At 34.5% G+C, this 17,840-nt stretch overlaps 2 protein-coding genes across 2 annotated transcripts in view; one reads left to right on the forward strand and one right to left on the reverse strand.

Moving 5' to 3' along the window:
- LOC144453957 (cytochrome P450 2D6-like) overlaps positions 1-7,894 on the reverse strand; it is a 9,295-nt gene extending 1,401 nt beyond the window's left edge. The window contains exons 1-9 of the mRNA XM_078145329.1: positions 7,421-7,894; positions 6,051-6,236; positions 5,352-5,445; positions 4,275-4,436; positions 3,041-3,252; positions 1,586-1,711; positions 989-1,228; positions 413-511; positions 1-223 (exon numbers count right to left, since the gene is read on the reverse strand). The exon at positions 1-223 is cut by the window's left edge and continues 1,401 nt beyond it. Of these exons, the coding sequence (XP_078001455.1) occupies positions 1-223; positions 413-511; positions 989-1,228; positions 1,586-1,711; positions 3,041-3,252; positions 4,275-4,436; positions 5,352-5,445; positions 6,051-6,236; positions 7,421-7,583 (1,505 nt within the window). The 5' untranslated portion in view covers positions 7,584-7,894. The remainder of the gene's footprint in view (positions 224-412; positions 512-988; positions 1,229-1,585; positions 1,712-3,040; positions 3,253-4,274; positions 4,437-5,351; positions 5,446-6,050; positions 6,237-7,420) is intronic.
- Positions 7,895-10,453: 2,559 nt separating this feature from the next.
- Positions 10,454-17,840, forward strand: part of LOC144432927 (solute carrier family 12 member 4-like) — a 41,841-nt gene continuing 34,454 nt past the window's right edge. The window contains exons 1-3 of the mRNA XM_078121234.1: positions 10,454-10,756; positions 12,413-12,546; positions 15,785-15,880. Of these exons, the coding sequence (XP_077977360.1) occupies positions 10,546-10,756; positions 12,413-12,546; positions 15,785-15,880 (441 nt within the window). The 5' untranslated portion in view covers positions 10,454-10,545. The remainder of the gene's footprint in view (positions 10,757-12,412; positions 12,547-15,784; positions 15,881-17,840) is intronic.

Here is a 17,840-nt window from a genome sequence, read left to right on the forward strand (position 1 = left end):
TCATAGGGTTTAGGACGAAGTGCCATATTAAATGTGGGTTCTAAATCGGGTGGTTCTTCACCCACAGGAGATGAAAGGATAAACTGTTGAAATAAACTTGTAAAAACCAGAAACAGTTCGTTCTTTGCTAACATTTCTCCAACACACACTCTCCTACCAGCTGAAAACGGAAGATAACTATCAGGTTTTGATTTTAGTTTTCCGTCCTCGTCCAAGAATCGTTCTGCAAAATAGAGAAAAAAGAAACACACACTTATTGTTCAACCACAGTTTATTCGTATACTATTTTGGTATACACATGTATTAATATGGTATTGGTACTGCTGTCAGATCGGGCATATATTTCTGTTCTATATTTCCATATGTAATTTTCTTTCAAACTAATTAAAAAGAAAAGTCTGTGAAGACTCACCAGGATGGAATTCCTGTGGATTTTCCCATTGCCTTTCGTCAGTGTGGAGAGCCAATACGTTGATCCAAACCCAACTATCTTTAGGAATGTTGTAACCACCTGTTGGATATTCAGGGGGTAGTTGAAAGACCAAAGTTAGCTATGAGGATTAAAATGTGAATGTGAAAAACAGTTGCGTATGCGACGATAGACAGCGGAGTGATCTATGGTTTATCTGTAGTCTGACAGACAAAACAGAAATTTGGTCATAAACTAACAATGAAAGATAGTATTTAATCCTCAGGCTGATAGTTCGACTGATATAGATATACATTTGGTGGGAATGCACATTGATTCAGCTAACGATACATGTACGTACCAGGTGACTGAAAACTTATCAACCACTTTTCAAAACGGTGTTTTCATGAAAATCTAGTGTGATTTGATCATGATTACATGTAATTTAAATTTCGTTACGTCAGTGGGAACATGTATTCAAGAATGCTATCAGCAAGACTAGGTATACACTGAATTAAATTAATGTCCCCCTGTCCGGTTATTTCCAAACCAAAATCATTTTTATGATTGATAACCTACCGACTGACGTATCGCAAGTTGTACTATGTGGGATGGTGATTGGTACTACAGTCCTAAATCTCAAAACTTCCCGGATGACAGCCTCGCAGTATGGTAAATGACTCTTGTCAGATAGCAGAGGAAGACGATTTTGACCTATGACGTCATCAAGTTCATTCTGAACTTTCACCTGTACATCCGGATAATTAACTAGGCATGCAACTGACCAACAAAGAGCCACGTTGACGGTGTCCAGACCGGCTGAAATAAATTTTCACTAAAGTTACAATGATAAATCCAAACTTGAAAGTTGAAAGAATTCTAGATATGTGGGATTTTCAGTGGGTCCATTAAAGTCAAGATGTGCATTACATACATATTAAATTTTATTTAGGAGCAATTCGGTATTCACACAATGTGACATACATGTAGGTCTACCTGGTTAAGGTTACGTATGTACCGGGGCCCTGGGGGGGGGGGGGGGTTCCAATAATATGCTATACAGCGCCACCAACGAGTGCAAATAACAGTCAAGAATCAGAATCACCCCCACCACACACACACGTTTTCAGATATATTGTATATCTCTAGCTTTGTAAAGTTGAAATGCTTGTTTACCTCCGAAAATATCAGATACTGACTGTCGAAGATTAACGTCAGTGATTCTGTAAGTCTGCTCAGCCTCTGAGTCGTCCATTTGTTTCTGGGCATATATTATTTCATCCACGAGATCAGTGACATGTTCTGTACAGTGAAGTGCAAAAAATGAGAACCTGTAGTATTTATTTATATTAATCACGTTTATTTAGTATTGTCCTGGTATTCAAATTAAGAATATTATGAATACAACACATGCCTCGTCCACACATCTTACACTGTATACATGCTGGTGGATGACCAGCTAAGACCACTTGGGTGAAAATCTTAGTTTTAAAAAAGTCTGAAATGGTTATGTGCTAGCGCTTCCTACTGTCTATCTAAATGTGTGGATTGGAGCGTAAATTCTCTAGATTCCAGGTAACTTTCCGATCATGGTTTTGTTAATGAGCAAGACATGGCCTCCGTCCATGGTTGTAAATGGTAAATATGCAGATAGGTCTTTATTACAACATTTCGGCCTTACACAGAAAGCTAAGCCTTCTGCAGGATACTTAAAAAGAACAGAAAATCGAAAACAAACTTATTTTAAAACGTCCATTGAAATCTTTTTTGACTTAGACTTAGCGACATCGCCATAGTGTCGCCACAGATATCGCCATAGAGCCACGGTATCAAGGATGCAGGGGACTTCATTAGAAGGCTAACAATTATTAATGGTTGCAATATGAAACTAGAACTAATCTAGCTGTTCTGATTTGGTATCCCGAAGAAGGCTTTCTGTGTAAAGCCAAAAAATTGAAATAATGATTTTATCTGAATATGTTACGTCTGTGAAAGCCGTGTCTTGTTTATCAACATTCCTGCCACATTCAACAAGACCTGTTTTTACGATGTGTCATCATTCTGTACTTGGACTGATACTGGTTTCATATCTAAATCAATCTTTAGAATTCAGTCTTTATAGCCTACCTCTCTACACCTTGTGGAACAGATATTCCCAAGAAATGTATATGTATAAATTTTTTTCAGAGTTGACGCTATATATACGAGTATTATTATTGTATCATGTACTAACTACCGTAAATTTAATCATGAATATATACTAGTATATGACTTGTATGGACTATAAGCAATCCAAATCACAACATAGTCAGCGTAGACCTGGACAGTTTTAAAATGAGGGCGCTGTCAATGAACCTGCACAAATGAGTGCAGTCATCAAATAAGTTTCTAATTGTACATAACGTTGTTCTTAACTTCCATGTGTTGCGTCGCTAACGGTACGATTTCTCTCAACCTCAGACCACTATATATGGTGGTCTGAGTCTCAACACAGTGTCTAATCTTGTACTTTATACCATAGACACTACTCCATTATTGTCTATGTTTATACAAAGAACACTTGAAACTTAATGTCACGCACGTTGTCAGACGACCGTGACGAATATATTTCGCTCGTTCTTCTCTACTCACCTGGATCAAATTTGTCGACGTGTTGGGTAATTTTCTCCTTAATCAGAGCAAACCACTCATCGACCACTTTCATCATGTAACGCAGACCAGAGGTAGGTACATATTGGAATACAGGTATCACATCAGCAAGAAATCCACCCTCTCCCAAAGTGAAGTTGACTTCGTGGTTCAGATGCATAACTTGTTTGAATTCTGGATCGTCTAACGCGTACCTGTTTGAAAATAGCAGATATTTACATTTAGAGATAACTCATTGTATTGGTGAATTGAAAACATTCTAGGTTTACATTTTGTGACAATTCATTTGATCGGTTGGTTGGTTGTGGTTGGTTGGTTGGTTGGTTGGTTGGTTGGTTGGTTGGTTGAAGAGATCGTGATTTTACATATAGAAGAAGTGATTTGATTGGTAGCAAATCTCTTGATTTTACAATTTCATGTACTGGCAATTCATTTCATTGGTTGAAAACATCGTAGGTGAACATTTAGTGACAATTCATTTCATTGGTTGAAAACATCGTAGGTGAACATTTAGTGACAATTCATTTCATTGGTTGAAAACATCGTAGGTGAACATTTAGTGACAATTCATTTCATTGGTTGAAAACATCGTAGGTGAACATTTAGTGACGATTCATTTCATTGGTTGAAAACATCGTAGGTGAACATTTAGTGACGATTCATTTCATTGGTTGAAAACATCGTAGGTGAACATTTAGTGACGATTCATTTCATTGGTTGAAAACATCGTAGGTGAACATTTAGTGACGATTCATTTCATTGGTTGAAAACATCGTAGGTGAACATTTAGTGACAATTCATTTCATTGGTTGAAAACATCGTAGGTGAACATTTAGTGACGATTCATTTCATTGGTTGAAAACATCGTAGGTGAACATTTAGTGACGATTCATTTCATTGGTTGAAAACATCGTAGGTGAACATTTAGTGACGATTCATTTCATTGGTTGAAAACATTGTAGGTTTACATTTATTTCAATATCGCATGTTTACGTTTAATGATAATTTATATGATCAATTGGTTGGTTGGTTGGTTGGTTGGTTGGTTGGTTGGTTGGTTGGTTGGTTGGTTGGTTGGTTGCAAACATCGTGCTGTGTACACTTACTGACAATTCATCGCATTGCTTTAAAACATCATAAGTATACATTTAGAGAACAATGCATAGAATTGTTTGACAATACCATAAGTTATAGTGAGTGTGAAAGTCATACTTACTTTCTCCCAAAACACATGGTTGCAATAACATTGGCAGCCACTATACGTATTATTGGCAATGGATCGAATGCTTCTGCATTCTTCTCTTCAAATGCTTTGCATAATTTAGGAAATGTGTCTTCTCTCACAAGCCTTTCAAGTTTTTCACCATTAGCATAATTCCTGTCAAGAAAATGTAAAAATAATTATCATACGTTATCAAAAATGTAGAAAGTTAGGATAAGTTTTTAGAAGTTTGTTTGGATAACTTTGGATAACCGAATATGTTTGTTTTGCTTATAGCCAATCAGGAACACTTAAAATCTTGCATCATTTGAAATGCGTTATGCGTTAGTTTGTTTGTGGAGTCTTTATATTATTCTCAATTTCAAAATTCTCGTATGGCTTTGCAATTGTAATAAATGTTTCTTGCGAAGAGAAAGATCAAATTTCAAACAGTATCAGCCACCTTTACTTACTTAATTGACACTATGATAAATTTATTGAAATAATCTCATAACGTGGTAAACTTACTTGATGTTAAATACGACACAGAATATACAAGTTAAAATAATTATTTCAATAAATTTATCATAACATTTATTTTAACTTGTATATCCTGTGTCATATTTAGAATCAAGTTTACTACTTTATCCCCAATTTGAATCCAGAGTTTAGTCTGAAATACAGATATTGATGTGATTTGCTATATGAAGATTTCCATGGGGGGGGGGGGGGGGGGGGGCGGACCAAAGAATATTCTTGACACCATCCTATTAGGGAACTTGCGAACCCGCCATGTTGAATATTGCATCATGGGAAATGTGATAATAAATACTAATGAATCGGTATTGTAAACAATATTGTTACATTGTTTGCAACCACGAATGATCAATTCATAGTTACCCTGACAATTGTAGGAGGTTTTGTATTAGTATTAGTAGCTCCAGATTAGGTATTACGATAACCACAGATAATCCCATAGTCCTTTGCGTCTGAGCATGCTCAGTCTGGATTGCAATTTCCCTAAGTTATTTCGACTGGAGAGAATAATAACGTTAGAAAACTGTTCTCATTACAACAAATCGGTTGATATACCTCATAGCCTGATGTACAAGTTTACGGAGATGATTCCATTTTGGCGTAAACTCTCCAAGAGTAATACCTTGGTTACCTTCACTGGCGTACTGGACTGAAATAGAAACATTGATATTTTATTTAATTAAATCAAAATACACATTTGTCCATAATTTCGGATAGTTTAATAGTTCATACGACGTTATCTTAATACTTCATTCAATCCCTCGATAGGGTTTTACTAAATTTATGACAGTAAGTTCTCCACCATTGATTGCCATAGAGTTGTTTTGGACAGTTATTTTAACTAGATGAAGTAAAAAAACGTATCACGTGACGACTTTAGAAAATTTTAAGATTGACGCTTCTAGTCCGAATACTTTCCCATTGTTTGCCCTACCGTCGGGTATGTCAACTCAACAATATTTTGAGTTAAACGAAAACTTAGAAAAAACCCGTGGAAAATGAATGATATTGTTGCTGGTGACACTTTTCTGTCTGCTGGGGACGATGATCACGGTATTGGGGTTGGCATTTTGCTCTGAGTAGGGGGAGATTACCACGGCATTAATGCTAGTGACACTTCGCTCTAGTAGGGGACGATGACCACAAGAATCGTCCGCCTGGGAATTACTGGTGACATTTTTCTCTGGTTTTGGGCTTTGGTCACAAGCATCATCTACTATTGTTTTCATTGCTATTATCTTGAATAATACTCACGTGAAAAGATAGAAGCAAATCTGCCAGCAAAATCATTTTGTTTCTTGATAAGTGCTTCCTTGACAAGTTCGATGTTATTCAGGACAATAAACGGGCGACCCCCTAACTTCAGCGTAAAAATATCACCATATTTCTTGGTCAAATCATTCAGTAAAAAGGGGAAAGTATCTTTATGTTTCATCATCACTGTAGAGAAAAAGTTGGGAAATTTGCTTCCAATTAAACACAAAATTAATATAATCTCATGGCTGTAGTTTTGTATGGTTAGTAACTCATTATGAGAAACGATCGAAGCCCCTTCAAACCCATCACAAATCCAACACGTCATGTTACTATGTAATATTTGTGAGTAAAATCTAGTTAGTTTTTTCTTCATTCAGATGCGTCCACTAGTCCTTTTTCCTTCGCCTGTGTATGGTTTTGTGTCGGGTGATACTACAATTGAAATCAAGCAGGTAAACTAATATAAACACAAACCCAAACTATTTTTGTTGTATATGGTAGATATATACAAATTGGTGATAGCGATGTCCTGGATATGTGGATGTAATCTCAAACCACTCAATATTTCTCATCGACGTCCATTGGTAGTTTTTAACATGATGCAACGATTGTTTTAGCTAAGTTTGTATCTATCTCTGTATGCCTATAGTTTGATTTCATAGTATTATATCAACAATAGTTTTAGTTTGTGTCTATCTTAGTTTGCCTATAGTCTGATTTCCATAGTAGTATATCAACAATAGTTTTAGTTTGTGTCTATCTTAGTTTGCCTATAGTTTGATTTCATAGTATTATATCAACAATAGTTTTAGTTTGTGTCTATCTTAGTTTGCCTATAGTCTGATTTCCATAGTAGTATATCAACAATAGTTTTAGTTTGTGTCTATCTTAGTTTGCCTATAGTCTGATTTCCATAGTAGTATATCACCAATAGTTTTAGTTTGTGTCTATCTTAGTTTGCCTATAGCTTGATTTCCATAGTAGTATATCACCAATAGTTTTAGTTTATGTCTATCTTAGTTTGCCTATAGCTTGATTTCCATAGTAGTATATCAACAATAGTTTTAGTTTGTGTCTATCTTAGTTTGCCTATAGCGTGATTTCCATAGTAGTATATCAACAATAGTTTTAGTTTGTGTCTATCTTAGTTTGCCTATAGTCTGATTTCCATAGTAGTATATCAACAACAGTTTTAGTTTGTGTCTATCTTAGTTTGCCTATAGTCTGATTTCCATAGTAGTATATCAACAATAGTTTTAGTAGTAGTAATAGCTAATACATTCAAACACAATCAATACGATTTCTCAGTGACGATCGATTTCGTGAATTCTTCTATCGCTATGTACCCGGTATTATCTTGTACTTACGTGGGATGTGACCAACAAAGGGAGATCCTCTAGGCCCAGGTGGGAATCCTGGTGGATGACGCATGCTCAGTAAACCTGCCACAACCAAATAGGTGAGCAGAAATATGAGCAAGTATACAGCGGCACCAGATAGGCTAAGTTCAGTAACGGCGGTGGACAGCATTCTTAATAACACTTCACGTGTACCTTTCTTCTACTACGTCGTGCTCTGTTTAGTGTATGGATATAATTTTCAGAGCCTGCAACCAAATAGTTGAATCAAGTATTTCAATAAATGTGTATAACGACTGGATACTGTAGATTTATGACTTCTTAGTGGGAAAGTCAAACGCACAGATTCGAACACCCTTTTGAAGAAATTACAGACACTTAAAATGCCCCGTCTGTCGGCAAACTATGATTAAATCTCTTCTGCACGCGGTACGTATAGACATGTCATTTTCAGTGCTCAACAACATTAGATATGATACCTAATATGGACAGTCAAAATTGAGACTATATTTCATCATTCAAGTGACCGCTTTGTTTAATCAATACAATGAAATAGTCCATTCACCTTTGTCCACCGTGACACTCTATGACCATATATGGTTGGCCTACATACATTATCAATATGAGCAAGGATAGCTTGTTACCACGCATAGTGACGTCATGCTATGTCAGTGGCAGCAGAACACACACTTTGCTTTGTAGTCTTCCAAATTTGATAAAGCTATTATACTATGTCAAGCTTTGATAATGACGTCAATGCAACTGGCTCTTTTAGTGTCTGACATTGAAATTAAACAATATGCGCATGCGACATTTTATTATGAAGTTTTATTTATTTATTTATTTATTTATTTATTTATTTATTTATTTATTTATTTATTTATTTATTTATTTATTTATTTATTTATGTATTGGCATCTACTACCAAGGCCACTAGAACATGTCACACAGAGGCACACAAATACACATGTATGTATGTATGTATGTATGTATGTATGTATGTATGTATGTATGTATGTATGTATGTATGTATGTATGTGCGCGTGTGTGCGTGCATGCATGCATGCGTGTGTGTGTGTATGTATGTATGTATGTATGTATGTATGTATGTATGTGTGTATGTATGTATGTATGTATGTGTGTGTATGTGTATGTGTGTGTACGGTGTGTGTAAGCTTAAATTCATTTACAATATACTCATGCTTGCGAGAAATATATATGTGTATGTATTGAATATCATGGCTGTCACAGGTGATTCTTAGTTTGTTCTGAATAAAATCGATCTCATGTATGCTATCATGAAATGATAAGAATCAGGTAACAAGTATGCTGACTTCTTTGTACAATCCCTGCTTTGTGGCACAGGTAAAACACACGTGTACCTAGCGCCTCTGAGGAGGCTGTGGACCTTGGCGTCGGAGTCGTCTTTAAAGTACGGCATTCGTGCCACGCTTTCACTGAATCAGTTATCACTCCCCTTTTCAGAAGCCTGATATAGGGCTGAACAACATAACACGTGGTATCTTCTTGGAGCGGGTGGTTTTGGAACAGTTCAACAGAAATACGCACATATATACATTTCGACGTATGCGTAAACTTTTGACATGTACATTATCACATCAAACATACCCGTAGCTATATATAGACTTCTCTGTATACGTACCATTGTCATAACCATGGCAGTGGACAGTTATATGGTGAGACCAATAGGTTCGACTTACGATGACAATTGGTTGTTTATAAACTGGCACTTTTCAGTGACCTCGAGTGACAGAGGCTATGGCGTGACGTTACAACAATGTCATAGAAGTGCAAGGGTCAAGCTTTTATTTATTTATTTATTTATTTATTTATTTTTGTATCCCGGGACGGTGACTGCAAAAGCGCGAAGCTTGAGTCGACATGCAGACATAAAAGACAGACTGTTCCCGCGCCGATATGTCTTCAGACACGTGTACGTGTTTGTTGTCTGAGGTCCAATTACATGTAATTATTCACAGGAAATCTTTCTTTTTCTTGTATTAAAGGATGAACATGCAAACAGATATCTAGAAAAAATGTATAACATACTATATACATGAATGCTAAGGTGATATACAAAGAATGGACGTATGAGGCTAATATATAATTTGATTCAAGTTTGTATGTAAAACTCGAATACTTGGTCCGGGTCCTTTGTCGGTTGTAACCGTCACTTTTGTATGATGTTGACTTGTTAGCGTTGTTGGACTTGTGTATTGGTATTGAAAGTTTTATCACTGGCGTATTTTTGTACATTGTATAGCGAACGTATATATGTCAGCATTATTAGTCACATAACTTAAACTAAATTGCTGTCGTGACACCAATTACCTTCATAGGCATAGTTCTGTCGTCGCAAGTGACGACACAAACAAAACATCCTTCAGATCGTACATACAAATAATTCAGTCGATGGCTTGGAAATGACTTCGTTGCCAGCTTGAGTATTCGATCCGGTACACTCGCAGCGAAATATTTTCCCCATCTTTCTATCCAGTACCCTATATAATTTACATGCAAAATAAACGCACTAGTAGATCCACAATGGTTTTGTTGAATTGAAATCATTATTTTCTGTTAGAAGAAAATAGATTTTGATAGCATAGCGTTTCGATCCGATTTTTGATGCTGCCCTTATCAAAGTAGTGCTAGCGATATCTCCGGCGAAAGTAGTATCTGTCAAAGTACGATAAAAAGAAAAGACACACTATTAGTCAACAGTGAGGGCGCTCGCATTACCCATGTGAAGATTGACATCAGATTGACATAAACTTTAGAGATTTCACAAATACAACAATATTTACCCCATGAGTATTTAGCCAGTTATACCATAAACCCCAAAGAAGTAACCTTTTATACTTGATGAGTTCCATTTTCTTCTTTCAAAAGCACTCTAAACATTTCATACGATGGTATTTGAACATACGTAGTCAGCTTTATCATGTCTAAATATTATGCGAACGAGGCTATGCAGTTTCCTGCGGATCTAGTTGCAGACACTACTCTTTCGATTGGAGCCTACGTGCGAGAGCTGCTAAAGTTTCTCGAACAGTCAAAACAATCGCAATCAAGAGTGCATGTTTTGATGTACACACCTACAAAACAGCCACGTAATGTCGTCATCGCGATTTCAAGTTCTCAGAGCGACTGAACCACCTTTATCTGAAGAAAGCGAACCGGCCAAACAGGAAAATAATGATGCGCGAGCTGATCCTATCGATCAATATGACCATGTCGACGGTGACGACCACGGCCCAGGGCCCGACGTTCCTCTCGTCGAAATGGGCACTGACGATGAAGAACCAACAACTAATGATAAACCAGGTTTGCATTTTCACATTCATTGTTTTCTTTAATAGTATTTGTCTTTACATAGTTCGGTTGGACCCCAGACTGGTGATATCGAAAAATCGACAGCAGCAGACGACCAGACTGCCAACCAATAGCATTGTACCTGTGTAAAGTTGCCTTTCGATTTTTTTAACAATAGTTTTTGTTCTGTTGTAAGGTTTGGAAATCGATTCTTCACTTGATACCTAACTCGGTTGTATTGTTAAGGCACTAGCAATGCCTAAGTATTGATTTCTGATAGAATTACACAGCGTCACTCTAGTGAATAGAGAACTTAAAGTGCAGTACCTGGTACTATGTACAGTGTATCGCATGCATAACATTAATTTACCAAGTAATACCAATGTCGTCTGCTGCAGTCTTCCCAAGAATGTCTTGTTGCGGCAGTTTCGTCAATGAACACGAAACATGTTAGAACTATTTATACTGTAAATTGTGGAGTACTTTTTATCGAAAATCTTTATCATCTTTATATCGTCATTCTAGTGAAGGAAACTGTCTGCCTATAAAAGTAGCGGTGAAATTCTAATGTATCAATATATCATCCAAACATCGTGCGACGCTCAGTTCGCTACTGTTTTCTAGTCACATGCAAATACAAGCTCTCGCTAAAAGCGATCGAGTGAGACCAGTACTCTTTTAGATAGGTCACTACTTTACTGCTGAAATAATGTTGTCCTTCATCAGCAACATTGCCCTTTGCAAACACTTTTTAGTTTTCTTTACAGAATTAATTACTTCGTGGTAACATTCATTCAGTGAACTCTGTAGGCTTAAAGATTAATCTTCAGAGAAGCCTGATATGAATTCTTTGCCTTCTGGTCTTCAGAAAACTAATAAATCATATACTTCTAAGTTCTTCCAAAAGGTTTCTCCACTAGGTGAGAGAAGGGAATTCTCTTGTTAAAGGAAATGCTGTAGTGGCACGAGGGTAATATAGTAACAATATTTCTTTCTAGGTTGTTTTTTCTTCTAGTGTATGGTGTTCACAATATGTTTGTATTGGATAGATTTGGTACTTGGGTAGTTTGTCCTTGCAGCCTCCAGACAATGCAAAAAAAAAATGTACTGTAGAATGATTCTGATGTGTTCTCATTCTATTTTTTTTTTAGCAAAATGATAAAGACGAGTGTCACTTATTTCACTTATTTGTTAGTAAAGTACACTGTACTTGAATGACTTGTGAAACATTACATTTTCTAAACTTTGCGATTTGAACATTGTTGAATGTCAAAATAAATTTATCAAATTTCAGTATAACTTTTTTGTTATCATTTTGCTTCCATGGTAGTCAGTTTTAAAAACATATATCATAATTTGATAATTTATAAATGTATAAGATGAGCATTATTATTAATAAATTTTTTTATTCAGTTCAATTCAAACTTTATTTACTTTACATATCCTACTGGCCTCTCATGATATTTCTTAGAATCTAAGCTTGTACAGTTTGCCCAAAAAGTGATAATTAAAAAAAAGTAACTCAAAGTTCATATTGCATTATTTTGCTTTCTTGTGTTCTATCTTTTGTAAAAATTATAACAAATAATTAATTTATACAAAATGTTTTTACAAATTATTGTTTGTTTTGTTACTTGCAAATATTTTAGAACTAATTCTTGATTGCAGTTACCAAAGAAATTCCAAAGGTGGTAATAGATGATGGAACTGACATTCATATCACAGTGGAGGAAAGCACTCCCCATTCTACTTCCAAAGAAGTACAGCCATCAAATACTCAGAAAAATTTGATGTTATATGAGGTAAGATAATGAGAATTGAGGGACGGTGAGATCAAAATGTCTATGTAGACTAAAAACGTGATTCATTTAGTGGGGGGGGGGGGGGGTTCAACCATTTTAGTTCTCATCTACATCTACAAAAAATTATTTAATTTCTATGAAATCAAGAAATAGAAGACTTTTCACTATAGTAAGTTCATGGCACTAAATTACAATAAAGTGTTAGTAAAAGAGCTATTTTTTTCAACACTACATACTACTACATACTGAGTTCAAAATTGATTGTGCTGTCTCAGTGAAACAATTTTTAATTTTTATCAATTAAGTTAAAAGGGGTTGGGTGTCCTGAGGCCTAAGTTAAAACATTTAGTTTTTATCCTACATTGAACTGTTGATCTCGCCTCAAAAGTGCAATGATATACTTAATCATGATAAGTACACATTGTCAAGTCATTTCTGTTCTACATGGGATTTTGCAAAAGACATATCTTGAAAAAATCACTTATTCTCCTGCAGTGTCAACACTTGAAAAACTCACTTGTTCTTTTGTAGTGTCAACACTAGATCTGACAGGATGGTTCAATTCATCAAGGGGGAAAAGTATATACATACAGATAAAAATAGCACCATATTCAATAGCATGTTATTCTCAAGTTCTTTCAATTATCCTGTCAGTGTTAGTACTAATTCATTTCATTATTCAGGTGATTGTCAAATGATGAAAAATAGAATGTTTGTAGTAACTAATGAAAATAAACAACTGCTTTATAGTTCTGTCAACACAATTTATTTCTAACTGGTGACTAGATACAACAAATCATGGCGAAAGTATCACCTAGTACAAAACAATATACTATAGCAGCATGATACAACCCATGAAAAAACATCGGTGCATTTGCTTGCTTGTGGTAAAAAAAAACCATGACTGAGGCAAGTTTCATGCAAAGACATACTTATCAAACTTCAAAGCATAAACACCATATGAGAGCCCCCCCCCCCCACCCCATCCTATAACTGTTTACTTTAGAACGAGTCTGACTGTTACTGTTACATTATAACTCCCACAGATATTAATAAATTGATAAAAGCATCATGTGAACTTGAGAGGAACCCGCTGTTGTTTTTGTATCATTTGTATTGTTGTTTTTACCTCATGTTGTCTTTGCGTGAAGTCTGTCCTTGGCTCTCTCTAAGAAGGTTATACAACCCATGACACCAAAGTAAAGCGTTTTCTGTATTTACCACAATTATTTATAGCATTCATATCAAGTGTAAAAGTATACTGTTTCATTTGCTAATTGACCACATTAGAAAGGCCACATGCTGGGCTTGTAAATAAACCAATTGAAACAGTATACGTTTACACTTGATATGAATGTTATAAACATGTGTAGCACAGAGAAAGTGCTTTACTTCAGTGTAGTTACTTTTAATTCCATACAACAAAACACTGTGTAAGGTTAAGCATTGGCTGGCACTTTTATATGGTTTCTCCAAAGTTTTTGTATTTTTCTAATTCAACAATTTCCGTGACTATAATTAATTTTAATATATTTTTGTATTTAGGGTTTGCATTGTAAAATGCAAATTTTAAGTAAGATTACAGGTTGTCGGTTAATGATACTTTTCTTACACTTGGCCATTTGTCTGATCTGTGACCATTTTTTGGGGATGGGGGTGGGGTTGGGGTTGGGGCTTACAAAGCATGGGGAGTTAAATTTGTTAACATATAATTGTAACTGGAGGACCTAATACAGTATGAGATTATTTTCAACAAGATTAATATCGTCACTGTAATAGTTTTTACCTCCCGTAAGGGTACGGGAGGTATTAAAAGGGGAATGTCTGTCTGTCTGTGTCATCATTTTCTAAAAGTTGGCTGGCTCAATTGTAGTGAAATTTGGGATATATAATCTTTAGGGTAATAGCTAGACCTGATTAGGTTTTGAGCCAGATCTGTTAATGTTTAATTAGAGAAATTTGCATATTGATGAAATCAACTAATTAAATATCTTAAGACTTCATACTTCAATTTCAATATTTGTTATTTTATTTTATTTTTTTTTAATTTTATTTTCAGTGTTACCAGTTGTAGTTACTTTTAATTCCATACAACAAAACACTGTGTAAGGTTAAGCATTGGCTGGCACTTTTATATGGTTTCTCCAAAGTTTTTGTATTTTTTACACTTCAAACATTTTATACTTCAAACAATATAATTTAGTATATTCGTTAAACATAACAAGATACATTTGTCCTATAAAATTCATTGATCTATCTTACATCGTTAATGAATAATTTGCATAATTAATTATTTTTGGTAATTAGGCTATATCTTAAGAATACATACTTCAAATTCAACATAATTTAGTACATACATTAACCATAAGAAAACACATGTCCTATCAAGTTTGTTGATGCACCGTACATTGTTAATGGATAATTTGCATAATTAATGATTTTCGGTAATTAGGCTATATCTTAAAAATACATACTTCAATTCCAATATAATTCAGTACACACGTTAACCATAACAATCGCATATGTCCTGTAAAGTTTGTTGGTGAACCTTTCAGTGTTAATGAAGAATTTGCATAATTAATTATTCTTGGTAATTAGGCTATATCTTATGACTGCGTACTTCAATTTCAATACAATTCAGTACATACATTAACCATAACAAATTGTGTATGTCCTATAAAGTTAGTTGATGTACCTTACAGTGTTAATGAATAATTTGCATAATTAATGATTTTCGGTAATTAGGCTATATCTTAAGACTGCATTAAGCAGTATCATACACTCTTACATACATTAACCTAAGAAAGCTTGTCCAAAAGAAGCCTGTTACCATAGTTATTTTAGTTTAATGAGTTATTTGCATAATTAGTGATTCCCTTACGGGAGGCATTCAGTTTAAATCTGGTCTTGTTTGTACTACAAAAACTGTCCTGAAAGTAGTCAGGTGCTTTGTGCTGAGATTTCATAACTGACTCCCATATTTATATCCCATCATTTCCTTCATTATACATCCAACTATGTTAAGTGTTTTGATTATTGTTAAAAATATGAGGAAACTCAGATAGATTTTATCCCCCTTCACCCTTGAGAAAACAACAATGGGTTACCAATTTTTCCTGTTGCTAAACTGAGGATGTTCTTACATGTAAGTCCAGCTGAAGACAGAGCAATAGTCTAATTACAAAAGAAATGTTTTATTCATATTTTTCACACATAATATACTTTGTTTTCTGGCTAGGATGATATGAAGCACATGCCTCCACTGTCATCATTTCTGAGGGGTTTTAAGACACCTGGTACCGAAGACCTTGGAGAAGATGAGAAAAAACCTAAAGTAAGTCTTGTATAACTTAAGTTAAAAATAATGTTTTATACCTTCACACAGAGTTGTTTGCCACATGTCAACATTTTGAATGTTTTGCTCAGTTACCAAACCAGTGAAAATAGATGTTTTGTTGCATCAATGTCTTACTTTTATACTTGATGTTCTAAGTTTTATCAACTTGTAGACCAAGTAATAGTATGCTTTAGATGAATTGTAATCATTCTTAAAAATGTTAGAATATCACATAGCTACAAGCAACATTTATTGACACATGTAATTTACAATGAAAGGCATTATTCACTTTTCAACTATTGATAAATTTGATATTTGAAATCCTTTCGGATTAGAAGAAAGGAATGTTATATTAATGTAAGTGATTTTCTGTATCCATAATATTTGGAATTGAAAGGGAAATTTACTCAAAGTTGTTTCCTATAATAATATTAAGTAATTACATTCAAAATATAAACATGGTCTTTGATGGAGAGGTTTATCAATTGTATTGTAATATTACCTTAATGACAAATGACAGCTGTAGTGTTTGATCAATACTTATATGTTTTATTAGAAACCTACTGGTTGTTTGGTCATAAAAACATTGGGTAAAGTTACATAAATGTAGTGAAAATTAATACTCTGTACTAAGCTAAATATGATATGTGACAGTTGTTATTCATATGGTACTTGGAAGCAGATGTTATTTAGGGAGAACCTGTAATGAAAAATAATATGCATACTTCAGTTTTGATTTCAATAAATGAAAATAAAAAGTCAGAAAACTATGATGATAGCAATATTTAATGGAGTTGTTCCAGTGGGTATTTAGTTGAGAAATTGCCCAAGGCAAACTGATTAAGAAGTATTGATATTTAGGGCTTTAAATGTCATTTGCTTGGATATTAACTAAGATTGTACTTACTGTGGATACTGTGTGTTTTAAAGGTCAGTGACTTTAATTGTCAGCACAGCATATGAAAGAGGTTGTACACAGCCCAATCAGCATGTAATGTAACAAATAATTTGTATAGCTGTCATTCATATCATTGTGTGTGACAACTCCATTTGCAAAGAAATTTATCCCACCACATTATACTGCATATACTGATATCTATAAAATTATAGATGTTAGGGCTACTTACCTTGTATCATTCAATGCACTTGATTTCAAGATGTTGAAGTATTATATAGTACTGCACTTGTATCTTATCAAGAATATTTTGAAATGGCTTTGTCATAAGTTGTGCTTCTTCGATATTGCCTCTGTATGTCTAATTTCTCCAAATTATAATTGTTATTATGATTTGAAGGCACAAAGAATAGCAAGTTATCAGTGATTATTTTTGACTGTAAATTTAGCATAAAATCCTCTAATTGACTTCATGGAGATGATCAGTGCCTTAACAATGTTATAAAATTTTCTTTGTTAGCCAATTTTTGTTGTTCTTTCTTTCCATGTGTTTCTCTTTTTTCTAATTCTTGCATCACTAGTTACAATTATATATTTAAAGTGTGACACACAGACAAGTTTACTTTGCACAGAATTTAGACATGTATATTTTAATTTGCACATCATTACACAATACAGTGAACATTTTGATATGTATCCATGCAAGGTAGGAAAACTGAAACAAATAAAACAATATCTGATGTGTTAATTATTATAAGGCGATGTCCCATAGGCTCTGTTTTCTACATGTGTGTTATACAGGAAAACATGCATATTTTAATTCTTGAAAAAATAAAATAATGTACCAGATAAATTAAAAAGATAGCATATCTATACTCATTTTTTACAGCCCTACATCATTTTTTAAACTATCATCGTCTACCACTATTACTTGGAGGGAAGCATAGTCATGCAGTGATGATATATGTTCTTAAATCATTTGCCAGTTTGATGAAACATACTTTGGTTAACTGTGGAATGAAAGGTTCAAGGGAGCAATTATTGTAACGAAGCCACTAAGAA

Source organism: Glandiceps talaboti, chromosome 3 (genome assembly GCF_964340395.1).
Source record: "Glandiceps talaboti chromosome 3, keGlaTala1.1, whole genome shotgun sequence".
Taxonomy (NCBI): domain Eukaryota; kingdom Metazoa; phylum Hemichordata; class Enteropneusta; family Spengelidae; genus Glandiceps; species Glandiceps talaboti.